This window comes from Medicago sativa, chromosome 7 (genome assembly GCF_051527215.1).
Source record: "Medicago sativa cultivar Bolivia chromosome 7, Bolivia_mono, whole genome shotgun sequence".
Taxonomy (NCBI): Eukaryota; Viridiplantae; Streptophyta; class Magnoliopsida; order Fabales; family Fabaceae; genus Medicago; species Medicago sativa.
In genome coordinates this window covers 18,720,577-18,738,454 of record NC_140755.1, presented here as the reverse complement: position 1 = coordinate 18,738,454, position 17,878 = coordinate 18,720,577, and the positions used below count along the sequence as shown (strand labels likewise).

The following is a 17,878-nucleotide window of genomic DNA, read 5'->3' as shown; positions in this document are numbered from 1 at the left end:
GTGATATGACGCAGTGACGGAGCCCTGGTCTACAGACTACAACTACATGCTTCATATCATTATTATTCATACACACATATATTTGTTTGATTAAGTTTATGTATTTGTTTACTTTTTTTCAAGGAATGTATTTATTTACTGTTGATTAGAAAAACACAGGCATATATGCAAACCAAACAAATAAATAAATATATACAGATTTTTATCAATAAATATATAAAGATGTTGGTAGGATTTCTCACCGTACCGTAGGTACTAACCACCTTGAAAGCTATTTTGTCTGTAGTAGCAATAAAATGATAATTTAAACCTAGTTTGGTTCATGCCCTTTTTGATGGGTCTTTTTAATTGTTAATTCTCATACATGACAAACTAAAGAACTACCGAAAGAAGTTGCTTTCTTTTTATAAGCAAATTTTTTTTTTTTGCCAGTTTTTATAAGCAACTTTATTGAGTAGTATTAGGATACTCAAATCCATAATCTTTTTAATAACCGTTGATTCTACGGTCAATAATCATTTGAATGTCTCCTCAAAAAAAATAAAAATTTGAAGACGCCCTTTTAATAAAGAATAACATTAATATAAGCTTCTTTTTTTACGAATATAAGCTTTTGGCAAGGCATGCATGAAACATGTTGTAAACCTTTGTAGCCTCTAAATATGCATGTAGATTTCCCTTTTTCTGATCCTTTTTTCAATAAAAAGAAAAAGAATACAACATACCATATAGGCATTGCAATGGGAGGGGTCTACGTTCCCGTCCTCATACCCTACTCCTAAATACTTACTCGTTATCCTACCTATACTCAACGGAGATGAGAAATCGAATATCATCTTCGTTCTCAACGGGTTCGGTTATCCCCACCTCATCCTCATCTCTGTAGTGGATAATTTTTTTAATAAAAAAGAAGTATTTTTCAGTCACGGGTTCAATGTTGTAATGCATTAACCAATGATGGCAATCGATGTCTATGGTGATGGAGAAGTGAGAGGCCAAGGGTGTGAGATGTGGAAGGAGAAAAGAGCAGACTTAGAGAAGTGAGTGTCGTTTGAAAGACTGAGACTTTGATTGTGTGAGTAAAATGATTTAGGGTTTGAGTTTCTATTTATATAAGAAGGATAATGAATTGATTTTTTTTTTATATTCGGGACGAGTTTGAGTATGGGTTCGGGGTGGGTACTTATATCTTCATTACTCGTCTCTTACCCGTGTTTTAAATCGGGGAAAACTCAAACTCATACCTAAACTCAGTTAAAACGGAAGAAAAAAAAACTCATCAATTTAGGTTTGGTTCGGACGAGTACCTCCGGATATGGACTTTGTTGCCATGTCAAATAACATGCATACATTCGTTAACAATTTAACAATACGACCAATTTCGTTAATTTTTCGTATATATAAATTAAAAAAAATAAGGCCATCTCTAAATTGTTAGGTAAATATAGCAGATAAAACTTGTTCTAGATTTTCTCTCATTTCAAAATCCCAGGTATAAACAATAGGATAGCTCATGAATTGTATAGTCTAGTTATGAGTGGGTAAAGTATATTTTGATAATTTCTTCAAAAAAAAGTATATTTTGATAAAACATTCATATTTTTTTTTTTCTTGAAACAAGTTTTTTTAGAGGTCTAAGGAAACAAGTTAAAAAACTAAAAAATACAAAGAATTAAAAAAAAATATTGAAAAAGATAATTTTTTAAGCATTAAGATATTTAATGCACAATTTTTTAGATTAGGGTTAAATATGTTTTTGGTCCCTATAAATATGTCAACTTTTCGTTTTAGTCCCTCTAAAATTTTCCTTCAACTTTTAGTCCCTATAAAATTTTCAATCTTCACTTTTGGTCCCTCTTTTAAAGCAAACTCATATGTAGAATTCATATTTTTTAATAAATTCTTCCAGAAAAATTCAAAATTTTATAAGAATCACTCCCAAAAAAATTTAGAATTTTTTACCAAAACATGAATTTAATATGAATTTTTATATTTTTTACGGTTACAAATTCATATTTTATGTGTTTTGTTAAAAAAATCTAATTTTTTTTAGGAAATTTTTTTAGAATATTTTATACATTTCTGCACAATTTCATTAAAAAATACAAAAATTAAATTAAAAATAGGGACCAAAAGTAGTGATTGAAAATTTTATAGGGACTAAAAGTTGAAGGAAAATTTTAGAGGGACTAAAACGAAAAGTTGACATATTTATAGGGACCAAAAACATATTTAACCTTGTACTTGTCCTTGTGAGCTTAGCTCAATTGGTATGACAATTCATAATATATGCAAGGTCTAGGGTTCAAACCCCGGCCACCAGAAAAAAAAATGTACTTAGTTTTTAGATTATATGAACGTACTTATGGCGCGTGTGTTTTAAGTTATATTCGTAGATTCTTGGAATACAACGATATAAATTTGCATGCCTATGTTTGTTACAAGTTTATTAAATTTTATTATCGGGTATAAAACGTTCCTGGGAATAGAAAAAATTTCGCACAAAAAATGGTGGGAATAAAGTTCTCATGAAGATGGGAATAAATTCATGTGTAATTGCATATTATAATCCATATTTTTATGGTTCCCAGGAATATTATAATGTTAAACAAACATTTTTTTTAAATACCTTAAAATAAAATTCTCATCTTTTATGTTTCAAGGTTATTCTTGGAAATAAATTTGATAGTAGAGTTTTCTTTGTAACTTTTGCAGAAGATTTATACCATTAATTTTAGGTAAGACTAAGTTTAGATGGAAAAATTTTGAAGGTAAGAGAAGATAGGTGAAAACTAATTTTACTTTTTCTTTTAGGCATTCTTTTCTAACTATAGGAACTTACAAATGTTTCTTAAACTCAATTAAATACGTTCTTGTGAGCTTAACTCAGTTGATATAGACAATGCATATTATATGCAAGGTTGGGGTTCGAACCCCGGCTACCACAAAAAAAAACTCAATTAAATACGGTTGAAATGTTAATTTTATGATCACTTATGATTTTATTTTTTAAATTTTTTTAAAATTCTAAATGTAATAAAAATATAGACCTTAAAAATTCTCAATCCAAACATTTTATTTAGGTGGCGATAATTCATAATGAACTTGAAGTCGCATTATTTTGATATTATGATGATAGGTTTAATTGATTATTCTATTTTAGTCCTTAACCTCGTGGTTTTTAAAGGAAATGGTCATTGGTAATCCGGAGTTCAACCTGAATGTAAGTAAAGCATGGTCGGTAGTTTGATACATCTTTTATTTGTGAACCATTCGTGGGAAATCGTTGGCTTATATTAAAGCAATATCTATATATTATCAAGTTTTCGGTTAGTATCAAGTTTGAATGTTAATTTTGGAGTAGCTTAATTGGAGAATAAATATGGATATGATTCTTTGCTGGTTAAGGCTTTAAATTTTTTCAATTGTAATAAGTTTTGTACTTTTCAAACCCACTTGGGTTAATCTGGTGTTAGTCTTGGACTTTGGAGTGTATTCCTCTTCATATCTCATGAAGTTACACTTTTGAAGAATTGTTGATTTTCCAATCAGTGATTATAATTCCATAGTTTATTTTTTTAAATGCAATTTTCACTTTTAAGAAGCTGAGTTCTTTACATCCAGATACATATTTTGCAAGAGTATGCATACATACCAAATATTAACAATGATGAACAATCATAATGTATACAAAAGAAGCACTTGGCAAAGCAAAATACATAATTTGCTCATAAAAAATTGCATTAAAAAAATGAGAGGTGGACACAAAACCTGAGAAAGGCAACCTAAAATTTACAAGAAAAAAAAATACCCTCAAATCACTATACAAGTCTCTCCAATGTTCATAATCCAGAAATTCATGTCCGTGTAATCTTTGACTTGACGCTAAAAGTTGAGACAGATCCGATTGATGTCAGTGAAGCACTGACACGGACACCAGACCCGACAGTGACACTTGGCCTAACATGTTTAGGATTTATTAACAAAAGACAAATGAAATGGGAAACTTATGTACATATACTCCGAATATGAGAAGCTTTATTAGTGTAACCGTAACAAAATCAGTTTGATTTATCTGGTTAGTGATTCACTAAAATCATTGAGATGGCAAATAAACAAATGTGACATCCTTAGTCTGAATCCTTTGAAATACTGTCTTCCTCGTGAATATTGCTTCTCAATCTTCCAGGTTTCATGGCGATTGGGAAAGGGACCTGTGTTACCAGCAAAGTTAGTAGCCAATCCATAGTAATTTCCTTAATCTTAGCAGGTAGTATATAGTATTTTTCTTAAGAGATAAGATAAGTATCGGTTTTGTACCTGATCACCAGTAATAGTACCGGTTTTGTAAGGATGAGTTTGACTAAATATAAAAACCTAATAAAGAATGCATGCAGCGTAACTGATAAATAGATGTTAAAGAAAATTTATACCTGATCACCAGCATTTGGACCATCAGTGTCGATGAGGATAGGCCTGCAGCGCTTATCCTCATTCATCAAGCTTGAATTCTGGAAGTGAGCAACGAGAGCTGCTTTTCCTTGTATGCGAGCATATGCGAGTGATGCCACTTTCTCACTGTTGAATTTTTCCCATTTTTTCCCATTGAAACCCTGCGAAAATTGCATCACAGGCTTTAGTCTATCGATACATGGCATGTGTGTCTGATGTATGTGATTAATTTTAGCCGCAATCATTATCGTTTTCTGTGTCTAACCTGATAGAATGGTACAATCAAGCTAGGCCTAGTCATGTTGATGAATGCATATCCAACATTGCATTTGTTCTGCAATCAATGTTGATTCCATGTGAATAATTAACAAAAATATAAGGAATGCCAAAATAAATTAAACATTAAAAGAGAAAAGCACTTACTCTGAAATCAATTGGTAGATACACAAAATCATAAGATCCTTTATGGTGTTCATCGATTGCAGCCAACAGCATCTTGGAAGTATACCTGCAAATGATGAAAGTCGTAGTCAAGAGAAATGAGATTTTGAGAAAATGATTTAAATCATAGAGAATGTGAAAAACATTGATGCTACTTACTTGTTAGGAATGTTCTTAATCATAAGTGTTGTTCGGTGATCTTCGCCCCTTTTAATGCAGTCAATATCAAGTTCAAACCGTTTCATGTCAGCCAAGTTTGACGCGCCAACATTTCTACGGCTTCGAACACGTTTGTAAGTATCAAATGGATTAATCATATGGTTTCTACCAGGAAACACCATGCCTCTTTGGTTATGGACATTGAGTGCGAAATGAGGGAACATGTTATGAGGAACAAAGTCGACACAGTGCGGTGTCATAGGTTCAGCTGCATAGGTATATCTTCTGTCCCAAAAAGGAGGTGATTGAACATGATGGCTATTTGTTGGTAAAACAGTGGTTATCATATGTGATGGTGACATAGGAAGTTGATTCAATCTTTGAAGGGTAGTTGCTGCATAAATTCCGTCAAAATATGACGGTGAATTCGGCCACATTGTTCGAGGAGGTGGATAGGAGTTGCTCCATTGTTCATGATGGACAGGAAGTGGGAAGCTTGAGCTTATATTAGCAGAGGAATTTGAAACTGAAAAAAGAAGAAGGCAAGATCTCTGACCATTATGATTGATTGATGGTATAAAAAAAACTTTGCACTGACGATGTATACGAATTAAACGAAAAACAAATCACTTAGACAGGAAACAAAATTACTACACTTAACAATCAATTGCACTTGTTGACTTACCACATTCATCAAAACCTACGAAGGGTCCATTGGAGTTTACTTGACAAAACTGCATGTTATCTATTCTTTCCGGTGTATGGAGATTGATGTTTGCAGCTTCTTCATGAGGATTGCGGTGAACACCGGTAGTAAAACCATGATGTCTTTCGGGGAGGGAATGAGGATGAGAAGTTAATGCAGCATGAGCATCAAAGTTCAACTGGCTTGGTGAACTAGATTCAGCAAATTCACATTGGTTTCCAACTGATTTAACTTCGATTGGAGACGGTAACATGTTCGGAACACTTGAAGAGGTACCATGCAAGTCTGTTTCCAATATTGTGAAAACATCAGTGGAGGAAAATATATAGCTTCGCTTCTAAATTGATAATGCATGAATATGTTCTCTACCTTGGAAGCTAGTTGTTGGCTTAAGAAGAGGACTCTTCTGATGAAGACAGAGGTCGCATTCTTGTTTGAATTCGGGATGAATCTGTTGAATCATATTGCTGGAAAATAAAAGAAGAGAAGAGTTAGTAGACACATTTAACCAATTTCTTGAAAGAAAAAAAATGCATACTTAAATGTGATAGAAGCAATTTTCCATGCAAAATGAAACTGATATTGCTATGTAACAGTAGCAAAAATAAAATTGAGAAAACATGTGCCGAGAAAAAGCGCAGTTGAAAGTTTACAAATTACAATACTACCTTTCTGAGTTTATCGATTGGCTTCGATCAACCTTTAACCTCTTCATGGTAGTATCATTTCTATTTATACCATGGAGAGCTGCATCTACAGCTCTAAAATCGTAAAATTCGATCAACTTGTGACGCTGACTTTGAGGGTTTTCATGAATCTGCAGTAGTTCAGTAAAGTTAATTAATCACATATAAGTTATCTTGATCAATATTTCTGTAACTGTAACAGATAAATTTGTAACCAAAATTACCTCTTTGATTCCACCATAAACATTAAATATATGTTGAAGTTCAGTATTTGAAATTGATGAATCATATAAAAATACTTCGAGTGTTCCCTGATTCACACCTCTTTTGGAAGGACTATCCTGAGAAATTTGTAAGATAAATAGGAATTATTGGCGAACTCTATACAAATATTACTTAAGTGTTACCTTATAATGTATCAGAGTCTTAGCACAGTTCAATGTAGTATTATCAAAGTCGAATAAGTCTTTGATTGGATAAGCAACTTAATTAAACACTTACATCATAAGTACTTATAATATAAATGCTTATGTACAAGTTATTTCTACAATAAAAGATACATCAGCTATAAGCTATTTTCACAAACTATCACGCATAGTTTATGAAAATAAGCTGAAAACAGCTTATGGATATGTCATAAGCTCTCGCAAACAATCTCAGAAATACTTATATTAGTAGACAAACTCAAATAAGTAAATACAAACAAGCTGTAACTATGAGTAGTTACTATGACAACTTATTCATGCAGACACTTCAAAAATAATTAAGACCAAGTTTCAATGAGGAAATAAAAATGTGGCATCCAACCTTTTGAATAGAATAATGAATGTCAAATTTCTTGCGGCCGAAGAGTCTATTATGGAGTGCTCTCATTGCATTTTGAGCAGCTCTGATATCATAATATGATATCATAGCATCCCCTAGATGCATGCAAGCTCTATCAAAAGTGTGAATATCTCCAAATTGCTTCAAAAAGAAGAAGAAAATAAGTTATTTAAATACGAAGGAAATGTCTAAAGAACAAACAAAACAAAAAAAGCATACCTCAAAAAGAGCTTTCAATACAGAATCTTTGACATCACTATCAATATTTTTCACGAATAATGTTCTAGAAGGGTGTTCACCATAAGGGTTTTCTCCAGCGGCAGCGATTGAGCTATTACGAACTCCACTGATGATTTCAGAATTCCTTTCAACAGAGGATGAATTATCAACATTTCCAAGATCAAAACCTCCATTACTACTGAAAAGGTCTAGCTCATCTATGTCATCGCCATTGCTATCACAGATGATGTAGTTGTTCCCATCGGTCACTCCAGAAAGTAAATCATCCTCGTCTGGGAGTAGATTTCCAATAATTTGAGCCTCGAGTTCTTCAAGAGAGTCAGAAAGCTTCTCTTCCTCATAATGTGATGCAATTGTATCCACTGAATGTCCATATAAAGCATTATTCGCAGATAATCGCACTACACAAACAGAAACATACAAAGACATAGCAGATTAGCTAACAATTTTCACAAGAAACTTTAGCATACAATTTTGCAAAGAAAACTCACATTTCTTGCTGAACAAATCTGATAGAGAACTTGAGAAAAGGCTGCTTTCGTGCCGAGAGGCAATTATATCATCATCTTTACTATCTTCAAAGGGTTTTATTCCTTTATCAGAATCTACATGACATAACAAAGTCAAAGAATAATTGGATGTGCCATTTTTACCAACAAAGTAATGCATCAATGCATGTCTCTGACTTTATTTCTGCACAATCATAACAAGAATCTATACCATAATACAAAGGAAACTTTGAAAGTAACTACCAATTTTGGTCGAACGTTTTTCTGTTCAAATTCGCCTTAACAACACGACCCTTTTCCAAATTTAAGTTTAAATTTATAAAACATGCATAAATAAATATGCTCCAGTAACATAAATAATATGAAATGCAACAAAATATATATATATACAACGAAATGCAATAGAAAGAAAAAAAAAGACAGACGGACATATTAGCGCTCGTTTTTCAACTAGTAATACTTACCATGGCCTTTGGAAGGTTTATCTGATTTCCACCATCCAGCTTGACTCTACAAATAACAGAAAGAGAAAATGAGAATAATTAAGGACTTAAAACACTAGCATTGTTACATGTCCAATATAAAATGGAATATATATTTAACAAGAAACAAGAAGATACCTCAGTAGAAGAACAAGAATCTTCAGAGGAAAACATTGATGAAGAAGAAAAACATTTGAAATCCATTGTTTCACAAGGCATGATTATCCTCAAAATGTGCAGATATATGTAACCAAAAAGTAAACTTATAAACTTGTTATATATATCCTTTGATCACAGAAGGGTAGAGTAGTCAATTCAGTAGTTTTGCTTCCTAAAGATGAACACTACAAATAACAAACAGAACTTGTAAGCAAAATCTTCCAAGTTATCACACAATTATAAAGAATAACTTGAAGATTGTTTTGTCTTAAAAAATACTTAATTAAGAAAGATTATGAAAAATAAAGACTCATTAAACTAAAATAAATAAATACAATCATGCAACCTGTAATCAATCCACTAAAGTGGAGGTAGCAATCACACATTGACACATCATAATAGTAATTGCAAAATCCACTAATATTGTAAAAGATTAACAAGATCACAAACATCACGAACTAATATTAAATCATTAATTAATATTATTAGATTTAATTAGATTATCACCCCAACAAAAACAACCAAATAAAAAAAAATTCCTTCAGTCTTATGGATATAAATAAATAAATAAAAGTTCAAAGCAACATTAACTATATTATTTTATTAATAATAATCTTAACTATTTGTCGTATAGACATAAATAGATAGAATGAAATAATAAATAGTTAAGGGTATTTGAGGAAATATGAAAAGCAACAAAACTTTTTCTTATAAGGTCAGAAGATTCCACGCATTCGGAACATTGATGGTCGTTGTATGGTTCAAATTCAAGCTTAGTATTTTGAATCATATAAAAAAAAGAGAAATGATATTTGTACAACCACTTTGTAACAACTTTTTCTCTCATACTCACATTATCCTTTTATTCTCTCTCTTCTTTTTTCTCTCTCCATTGTTTTTAACCAATGATAAGAGAGATAAAAGAAGTTGTTATCAAAAGTTGTCTCAAATGGTTGTTCAAATATCACTACTCTAAAAAAAACTATAAGTTTAGTGTTGATCAAACGTCCGTCGATGTCTTGAATGCGTGAATGATGGATTAAAAAATGATCGTATAGAATCCGAATTCAAAAAAGAATGGAGGGAATAATAAATACATTAAAAGCATGCATATCATAAAGAAAAAATCAAAGCATGAAAAGTACACGTACAAATAGAAAAGTTGAAAACCAAAGCAAAAGCACCAAGCTTATTGAAAATCTTCTTAAGAAATAACAAGAATGGAAGATGATTATATATATGAAATATGAAGAAGAATTGAGAGAGAGAGAAAGAATAAATTAAGGAATAAGGCAAGATGAGAAGTTGCAGAAAGGAAGGATTTTTGGATAATGTGTGCCGTACAAGATCTTCAATCCAAAGCTTTTTCCTGCAATGCACGTTAACCCCTTAATCAAGTTTATTTAACTTCTTAAGGAGTTTCCGGTGCCGGAACTGTGAGTTTTCCGGCGAGTAGGTGGAGTGTGAGATGTTAGTTATTTCAAACTTGTTTGTCAAGTAACTATTTTTTTAACAAGTTTGTCGAGTAGCTTAGTGGTAAGAAAATATTAATTTCAACTTTATTACATAGTAAATGTGTCGGTACAATTTCAAATCTTTGTCATGTCACTTAATAAACAATAAAAAACAATAAAATAAATAATAATTTGGTCTTTGGACAATTTTGTTTTTTTCATCGCACTGCAAAAATTCCATGTTACGCCCAATTTTAATTAATATTAAATATGATAATACCAAAATTGGTTATGTACATATAAATTTTTCAAATTTCCTTTTTCATCATCGCTTTAAATCTTCACCTCCTCTTACTCGCAAACATTTAGGGATGTGTAATCAATCACAATGAAATATTAAAAGATAAGAAATATTAAAGAGTGTTCCTTAGAGCATTGGTTAAAAGGATAAAAATAAAAATATTGCATTGTGAAACGGTGAAAAATAAAAATTTAACTTTTTAAAAGTTAAAATATTGTCAGATCAAATGCAAACCTACTACTTTTGATTCCTTTAACAAGTGCCCTAACATAACCCTTAAAACATTGAGTCACAAGGTGTAACCAAAATTTTGAGGGTGTTTTGGTTATATTTCGAGGGTGTTTGGTGTGAGTAGAAACTGTTAAATCTTTGTCGTGTCGTATATCATTAAAAAGAGACGGTGTTGATTTATTTAACATTTGTGGAAAATATTTTATTCCCACTTTTCACAATGATATCGTTGGTATGTTTGATTATTAGAACAAGATAGAATATTATAGACTATTTTATATTGGGTCTGAATTGATGAGTTAGCATCGATGATAATTAATTATGTATCTTTACCTTATTTATGTGTTTGAGATAATAGGATACACTCACGAGAACAACATTAGGAGTGCTCTCTTTTCAACATTTACTTTTTTATTGACACGAATGTATAGGGGTCTCATTTTAAAAATAAGTCACACGTTAAGTGATGAGACCCACTATGTTTTACCTCGTAAAAAAGTAAGTATTAAAGTGTGTGTTGAAGAAGCACTCCTCTATGAACAAGTAAGATAAAAGAATTGAATAAAGATAGATAAAATATGAATATCATACACTTTTATTTGATGCACATAGAATCTATTACATACCTATGTATCTATAATTTATACTATATATATATATAAAGGGAATGCATGGTTTTGGACTGACTTTTTTACTTCTAATTATACTCTTAAATATATTTGCATATATAAAATATTATATTTTTGTAGTCATTCAAAACGATTAGAATTTATATTATACGTATTTGTTATATTGTTGAAGTTATTGAAAAAGATTAATATAATTTTTTTTTGAAACAATAATATAATTTTTTTTAAACAACATAAACCAAGCCTTTTTTTTCATGTTTGTCCTAGTTGTGAGTTTTTATTATCAATCTGCCCCACTTGAAAATTTAAGTACCAATATGAAGCATAAGTCTGCCAAATAAAATGGCGCACTTGTTGATGATGTGTCCATGAGCTTCCCAATTAAAATGGCGGACTCGTGAAGACCATTTATTTTATTTTTTTTCTTTTCTTTTAGTTGTGGTTTTTTTTTTGTCAAGTAGCATAGTGGCTAGATTCACCCACATAATGTGTGGAGAAGTGGGGAATCCGGGGTTCGAACCCCGGCCCCTGCACAAATTATCCCTGGTAGCTACCAACTGAGCTACACTTACGTGACTCTTTTAGTTGTGGTTTTATATCATTTTTTTTTTCAATTTTAATTATTAAAACACAAAAACATAAATTAAAAATAATTTAAAAATATACTAATAAAATGCATAATAAAATATTACTAATTAAAAGTATGGTTCGATGGATGGTGTGTCTTCTTCATCTGATGGCTCATCGTGCACGTCTTCTTCATCGTCATTATCATCGCCGAATTATTTGTTTATATTACATATTTTGTTTATATTACTTATTTTGTTTTGCATTTTATAAGTAATATTTTATTGTGCATTTTATTAGTATATTTTTAAATTATTTTTAATTTATGTTTTTATGTTTTAATAATTAAAATTGAAAAAGAATGATATGAAATCACAACAATAAAAAAATAAAAAAAAAATAAAAAATAAAATAAAAGGTCTTCACGAGTCCGCCATTTTAATTGGCAAACTCATGGACACGTCATCAACGAGTGCGCCATTTTATTTGGCAGACTCATGCTTCATAATTTGAACTAGGGTATATTGGTACTTAAATTTTCAAGTGGGGCAGATTGGTGATAAAAACTCACAACTAGGGCAGACATGAAAAAAAAAAAAAAAAAAGCCGACCTAATCTGTCTTGATACAAGAAGGAAGAAGTAAAGCAAAACCCAAAAACAAACAGCTTCCAATGAAGCTTCTAAAAGGTAATGCAGCAAAACATGACATTAATACACAAAAGGAAGCTTCAATGTGTGTTTGATTTCATGAGTCAGCATGATATGATATGATATATATATATATATATATATATATATATATATATATAGCCACATCCTAAAAAATTCAAATTACACCATATTTTAATTAAAATTAAATGATAATACTGAAATTTTCCTTGTACGTGATCTAAGTTTACGTACCTTTTTCTCTATAAAAAAAAAAAAAAAAAAAAAAGTTTACATACCTTTCAAAATTCAAATTTTAGAGAAATACGTAAAATTAAATTAAGCATGCTTTGTAAACTCCACATGAGTTTAGTTCAGTTGGTAAGGACAATGCATAAAATATGCAAGGTTCGAGGTTCAAACCTCGGACACCACCAAAAAAAGCATGTTTAATATGCAATGTTCGAGATTCAAACCTCGGACACCACCAAAAAAAGCATGTTTTGTAAACTCAGTTTACGTAAGTAACCCAAATTTGCGAGTGCAACATGACTTTGAGTGCTATTGGAAATCTATTTTATTTTAAGGTTATTTTGTTAATTTTAAGGTGTAACTAGAACTTTTAAGGTGTGACTTGAAGTTCCCAAATCAATATCATCTCAATCAAGATATGGTATTGATTTATTTAACATTTGTAGAAACTATTTTATTGACATTTTTTACAATGATATTATTAGCCCAATTAATTGTCACGATAAGATAGATATGATAGAATAGTTTATATTGTGTTTTATCATGTGCGTATCAATCGTCTGATTTTTATCTAATATTATTCTCTATTCATCCAAAGTATTCATATTAGTCATATGTTCGTCACTATTTTCGTGTTGTTTGAGTCTTTGGCTAATATTCTTTCAATCATTTAAGTTTCACTTTGCTAACAAATTCAAGTTACTAGAAATAGATGATTTAAACAATTTACAACAAAAACAATATACTTTGTCAACATATTTGCAATAAACTAACCATTTTCGATCACTAATCTCGCGATTTTTTATTTTCTAGTATAATCATCACCAAATATTTTGTTATCAAGATTCTCCAGATTTCTTGGATAATAAATATCAAAATGAGGAACTTCTTGTTCATAATCATCACCAAGATTTTAAATATTAGATGCATTTGACACATTATTAAGAACAAGCTTGTAGGGTCCAGACCTGTAGGGGGCAAAAAAAATTAATTATAGTGAGGGTGTGTATAGAAAGCCTTGTTTTTTAGAGGGTATATATAACAAATTTCACCAAGAGGGCCCAAACATTAATAGACTTCAGCCCAGTCCTTCAACAATCAATGTTTAGGCCCTCTTGGTGAGATTTGCTATATATAACCCCTATAAACAAATATTTGCTATATACACCGTTAATTGCTGCTCGCTAAGTGTTTCCAACAACACAATTAATTGTTGTTGCATTCTGGTTTATTCAGAACAACAATTATCGTTAACTCATTCCTTCAAAACTTAGAATCTCAACATTTTTCTCTCCATACTCCCACAAACCAATTTCTTCAACTTCAACTACAAGCAAGTGTTCATGATTCCATTGCATTGAGTTTTTTGTTTTGTTTTATATGTTAGATTTTGTTGTTTAAATTGATAAAATGTTAGGGTTTATGTAAATGTTGATTTTTTTGGTAGTAGATGATCAAATGATTGCCTATTTGCAATATGAATGTTGTTTATACCAAGTTTAAGTTCAATGTGGTAGTATAAAAGTTGAATAACACAATGAATCAATGTTTTATATTTTACATTTCAAATGAAACCAATCAGAAGGACCAACAGGGGAGAACTGAAATCAATCAGAAGAATCAAAATGTGAGAACTGCAATCAATCAGAAGAATTAATAGGGAGAAATGCAATCAATCAGAAGAATCAACGGGGAAAAGTTCAATCAATAAGAAGAACCAATAGGGAGAAGTGCAATCAAACAGAAGAATCAATGGGGAGAACTTCAATCAACGAGAAGAACCAATAGGGAGAAATGCAGTCAATCAGAAGAACCAAATTGTGAGCATTTGACTCACCAAACAACCAAATTGTGAACATTTGACTCACCCAAACACACAAACCAATTGTGAATACTATCTTGACTCACCCAACAACCAAACAAATTGAAAACAACAAATCCAAATCAAACTGAACGGAACCAAATGAACCAAGGCAAACCAAACCAAAACAAATACGAGAGAAACCAAAAACCAATTAACCAACCTTGATCAAACCACCATTAATCAAATCATCATTAAAAACGGCACCATTTGTCAAGGAAGCTTATTTTATCATCAAATCATCATTAATCAAACCACCAAATTAGATAAGCTTAATTTTTAAGATACAATAAATTAAATAAAAAAAGTAAGAGTATTATAAATTCTATGTTGATATTCAACGATGAGAACTAACATGAGACAATCATATATTCTACAAATAATACAATTTATTTTTTGGTCTTATGTATATCAAATGAAGGTAATCATATTAGAAGTGTGTGAGACAATAAATATAGGTGTTTCTCTGTACTAAAAAAAATATAGGTGTTTCTCTTAATTAAAATTCAAATTTTTTTTGTCAGGTAGTCTAATGGCTAGCCTTCTACAAATAATACAATTTATTTTTTGGTCTCATGTATATCAAATGAAGGTAATCATATTAGAAGTGTGTGAGACAATAAATATAGGAGTTTCTCTGTACTAAAAAAAAATATAGGTGTTTCTCTTAATTGAAATTCAAATTTTTTTTGTCAGGTAGTCTAATGGCTAGCCTAATGGCTAGAATTCACCTTATAAGGTGAATAAGTGGGGTGTCCGAGGTTCGAACCCCGGCCCCTGCATATAATAATGCATTGTCCTACCAACTGAGATATGATCACGGGACATTAAAATTTAAATTTTGATTCATCATATCGTAAAAGTTTAGCCACTCTTGATAGACCTAACCTCCATTGGAAAAAATAATATACTAATACTTAATTCGAGACAAAAGGAGTAAAATGTTTAGGCATAAAAGAATTCTACTAATTTTCCCTATATAAAAAAAATCTACGAATTTGCTAAAAAAGAAGAAGAATTCTACTAATAATAATTAAATAATTCTGTTTATTTTAAATAGTACTATATACGTGGATCACACCTCACATATGAGGCGTGTGATAATTTTAGTGTGCATTTATATTCAAGTACTATGAGGCTAGTGCCTATTAGTGCAATGTATAGCTACCTTAATCAAGGTTTTGTCAAAGGTGTAAACAAAGAAAGAAAAGAAATAAAGTGACTTTAATGAATGGAGGGGCCATCCATATGCACAATTAACCATTAAGCAAGGATTAGAGGGAGATTATTCGATAATGAGATAAGATAGATTGAGAAAGGAAATAAATGTTTAGTGGAAGGAAGGGTAGCATACCCTTATCAACAACTCCTGGTCCACCGCACCTCATTTTCTTTAGCATAGAGTAATATTGACGTGGTCTTTGTAAACATAGCTCAATTGAAATGAATATTGTGAGCGGGTTTGAAAATGAATTTTCTATTTATTCATTTAAAAAAATGTGAATCTCTAACCAATATATAATTTGACAAAAAAAAATTGTGTTAATATATGAAAGATGATTCTTTAAAAGGGAGTTTCGTATTATTGAACCTTTGATAGCATATTTTGAGGTTACAAAATCTCTTAAATCTTTCTCTCTAATACACTTTATTAATCGTTACCTATAACGATAATACTAAATTATCAACGAAAATTAAGTTCGACGGAAGAGAAGATGTTAGACTCTTGCAACATAGTAAAATAAGGTTTGAATTTCAGTTAAAAAAAGTGTCCAACAATTCCTCAAAACATACGAGGAAAAGAGAATACTCAATTTTGATGTAATTTTTCCATTTAATTTTTATTTTATTTAGATTATTTTAATAAAATTTTGAGTTTTTCACTTAATCAAATAACTTATTTATTTTAGATTTTATATCTATAGAGAAAAGAGATGTGGGGTTTTAGTGTAACAATTTTCTTCTAATCATTCCTTAATTTATTATTTTATTATTTTTTATCAGAAAATGAATTTAAACATTTTTACTCAATTAAACAACTAAATTTTACAGACCCACTCTATGCGTTGTGATAGAATGCACTCTTTGGTCGAAAAATAAAAAAACAACTAGATAAAACTATGTAACTTCTATTTAATTTAAATAAAATAAATTTTAACTTTTAATACGAACATTTGTGAACATGAACAACATTAACCGATTAATAGAGAACACGTAACAAAAGATTATGTGAAGAGAAAAAAAGATTTAGGGCATTGTGTGATGAGAAAAAAAGATTTAGAGCATGAATGATAGAGGAAAACGGACATGCGAATACTCTAGTCTTGTGTACACTTTGGTTAAAAAATAAATAAAATTGAAAAAGGGTTATGAGATTGGAAGAAGAAAAAAAAAAGCATAATTGCATGTTTCATACTTAAGTTATTTTTTTGTTAGGTAGTCTAGTGACTAGAATTTAGCTTTTTAAAGATGAATAAGTGGGTTTGAACCCCAGTCCCTCCATATAACAATGCATGTCCCTGCCATCTGAGCTATGCTCACGGGGACTCATAAGTTTATTTTAGGTTTCAAGTGAGTTATTTATGTTTTAAAAATTTTAAGTTGATCATTTATATTTTAAAAATTTCAATTGGTCCTTCTACTAAAAAATTGTTTCAATTGGTCTAAAAACGTTGTTCATGTTAAAATAAGTTAGTCTTTAGTGAGATATAATATTGAGTTTTTGTACCAAATAAAAATAAAATAATATTGAGTTTAATAAAACAAAAAAGATTAAAATAAGTTAAATTCCAACACATGTATTCTTAACTCATATCTCTAAATGACAAAGTGACAAAATAGACTAATTTATTTCAATGTAAGTGATGTTTTAAACCAACTTAAAATTTTTAAAATATAAGAGAAAAAGTTGAAACTTTTAAAATATAGAGGACTAGTAAGTATAAAACCTAAAATAAACATAAAAACCACACACCCGTTAAAAGAAAAGATGCAATGCATATTGAAATTGCCCATAGTTACATCAAGAGGTTGTGGGTGGTATTTTACACGTTACATAAAACCTCCCAATAAGGAAGGGAAAGGCACCATTTGATATGATGAAATGAATGAAAGGTGTATGAAGAGGAATTTGATATATTCACACAAAAGTATTCCTTAGAAAATGACCTAAAAGAGGAGTTAAGGATTAAGACAATGAAACGTGACAGTGGTGTTTGAAGAATTTGATGTCAAACCAACCCAACAAGTAACCCTTTACAAACAAAGAAAATCCC

At 30.5% G+C, this 17,878-nt stretch overlaps 1 protein-coding gene across 1 annotated transcript; it reads right to left on the bottom strand.

The window, feature by feature from the left end:
• Positions 1–3,723: 3,723 nt before the first annotated feature.
• On the bottom strand, positions 3,724–9,865 carry LOC146904802 (protein MEI2-like 4). The gene is made up of 15 exons (XM_085722936.1): positions 9,811–9,865; positions 8,639–8,844; positions 8,483–8,528; positions 8,001–8,114; positions 7,489–7,910; positions 7,252–7,410; positions 6,669–6,785; positions 6,427–6,575; positions 6,128–6,225; positions 5,738–6,043; positions 5,053–5,578; positions 4,876–4,960; positions 4,718–4,786; positions 4,434–4,613; positions 3,724–4,214 (listed from the first exon to the last, which is right to left on the bottom strand). The coding sequence occupies exons 2-15, from the start codon at positions 8,717–8,719 to the stop codon at positions 4,131–4,133; spliced, it is 2,436 nt and encodes an 811-aa protein (XP_085579062.1). The 5' UTR covers positions 8,720–8,844; positions 9,811–9,865; the 3' UTR covers positions 3,724–4,130.
• Between the last annotated feature and the right edge of the window lie 8,013 nt (positions 9,866–17,878).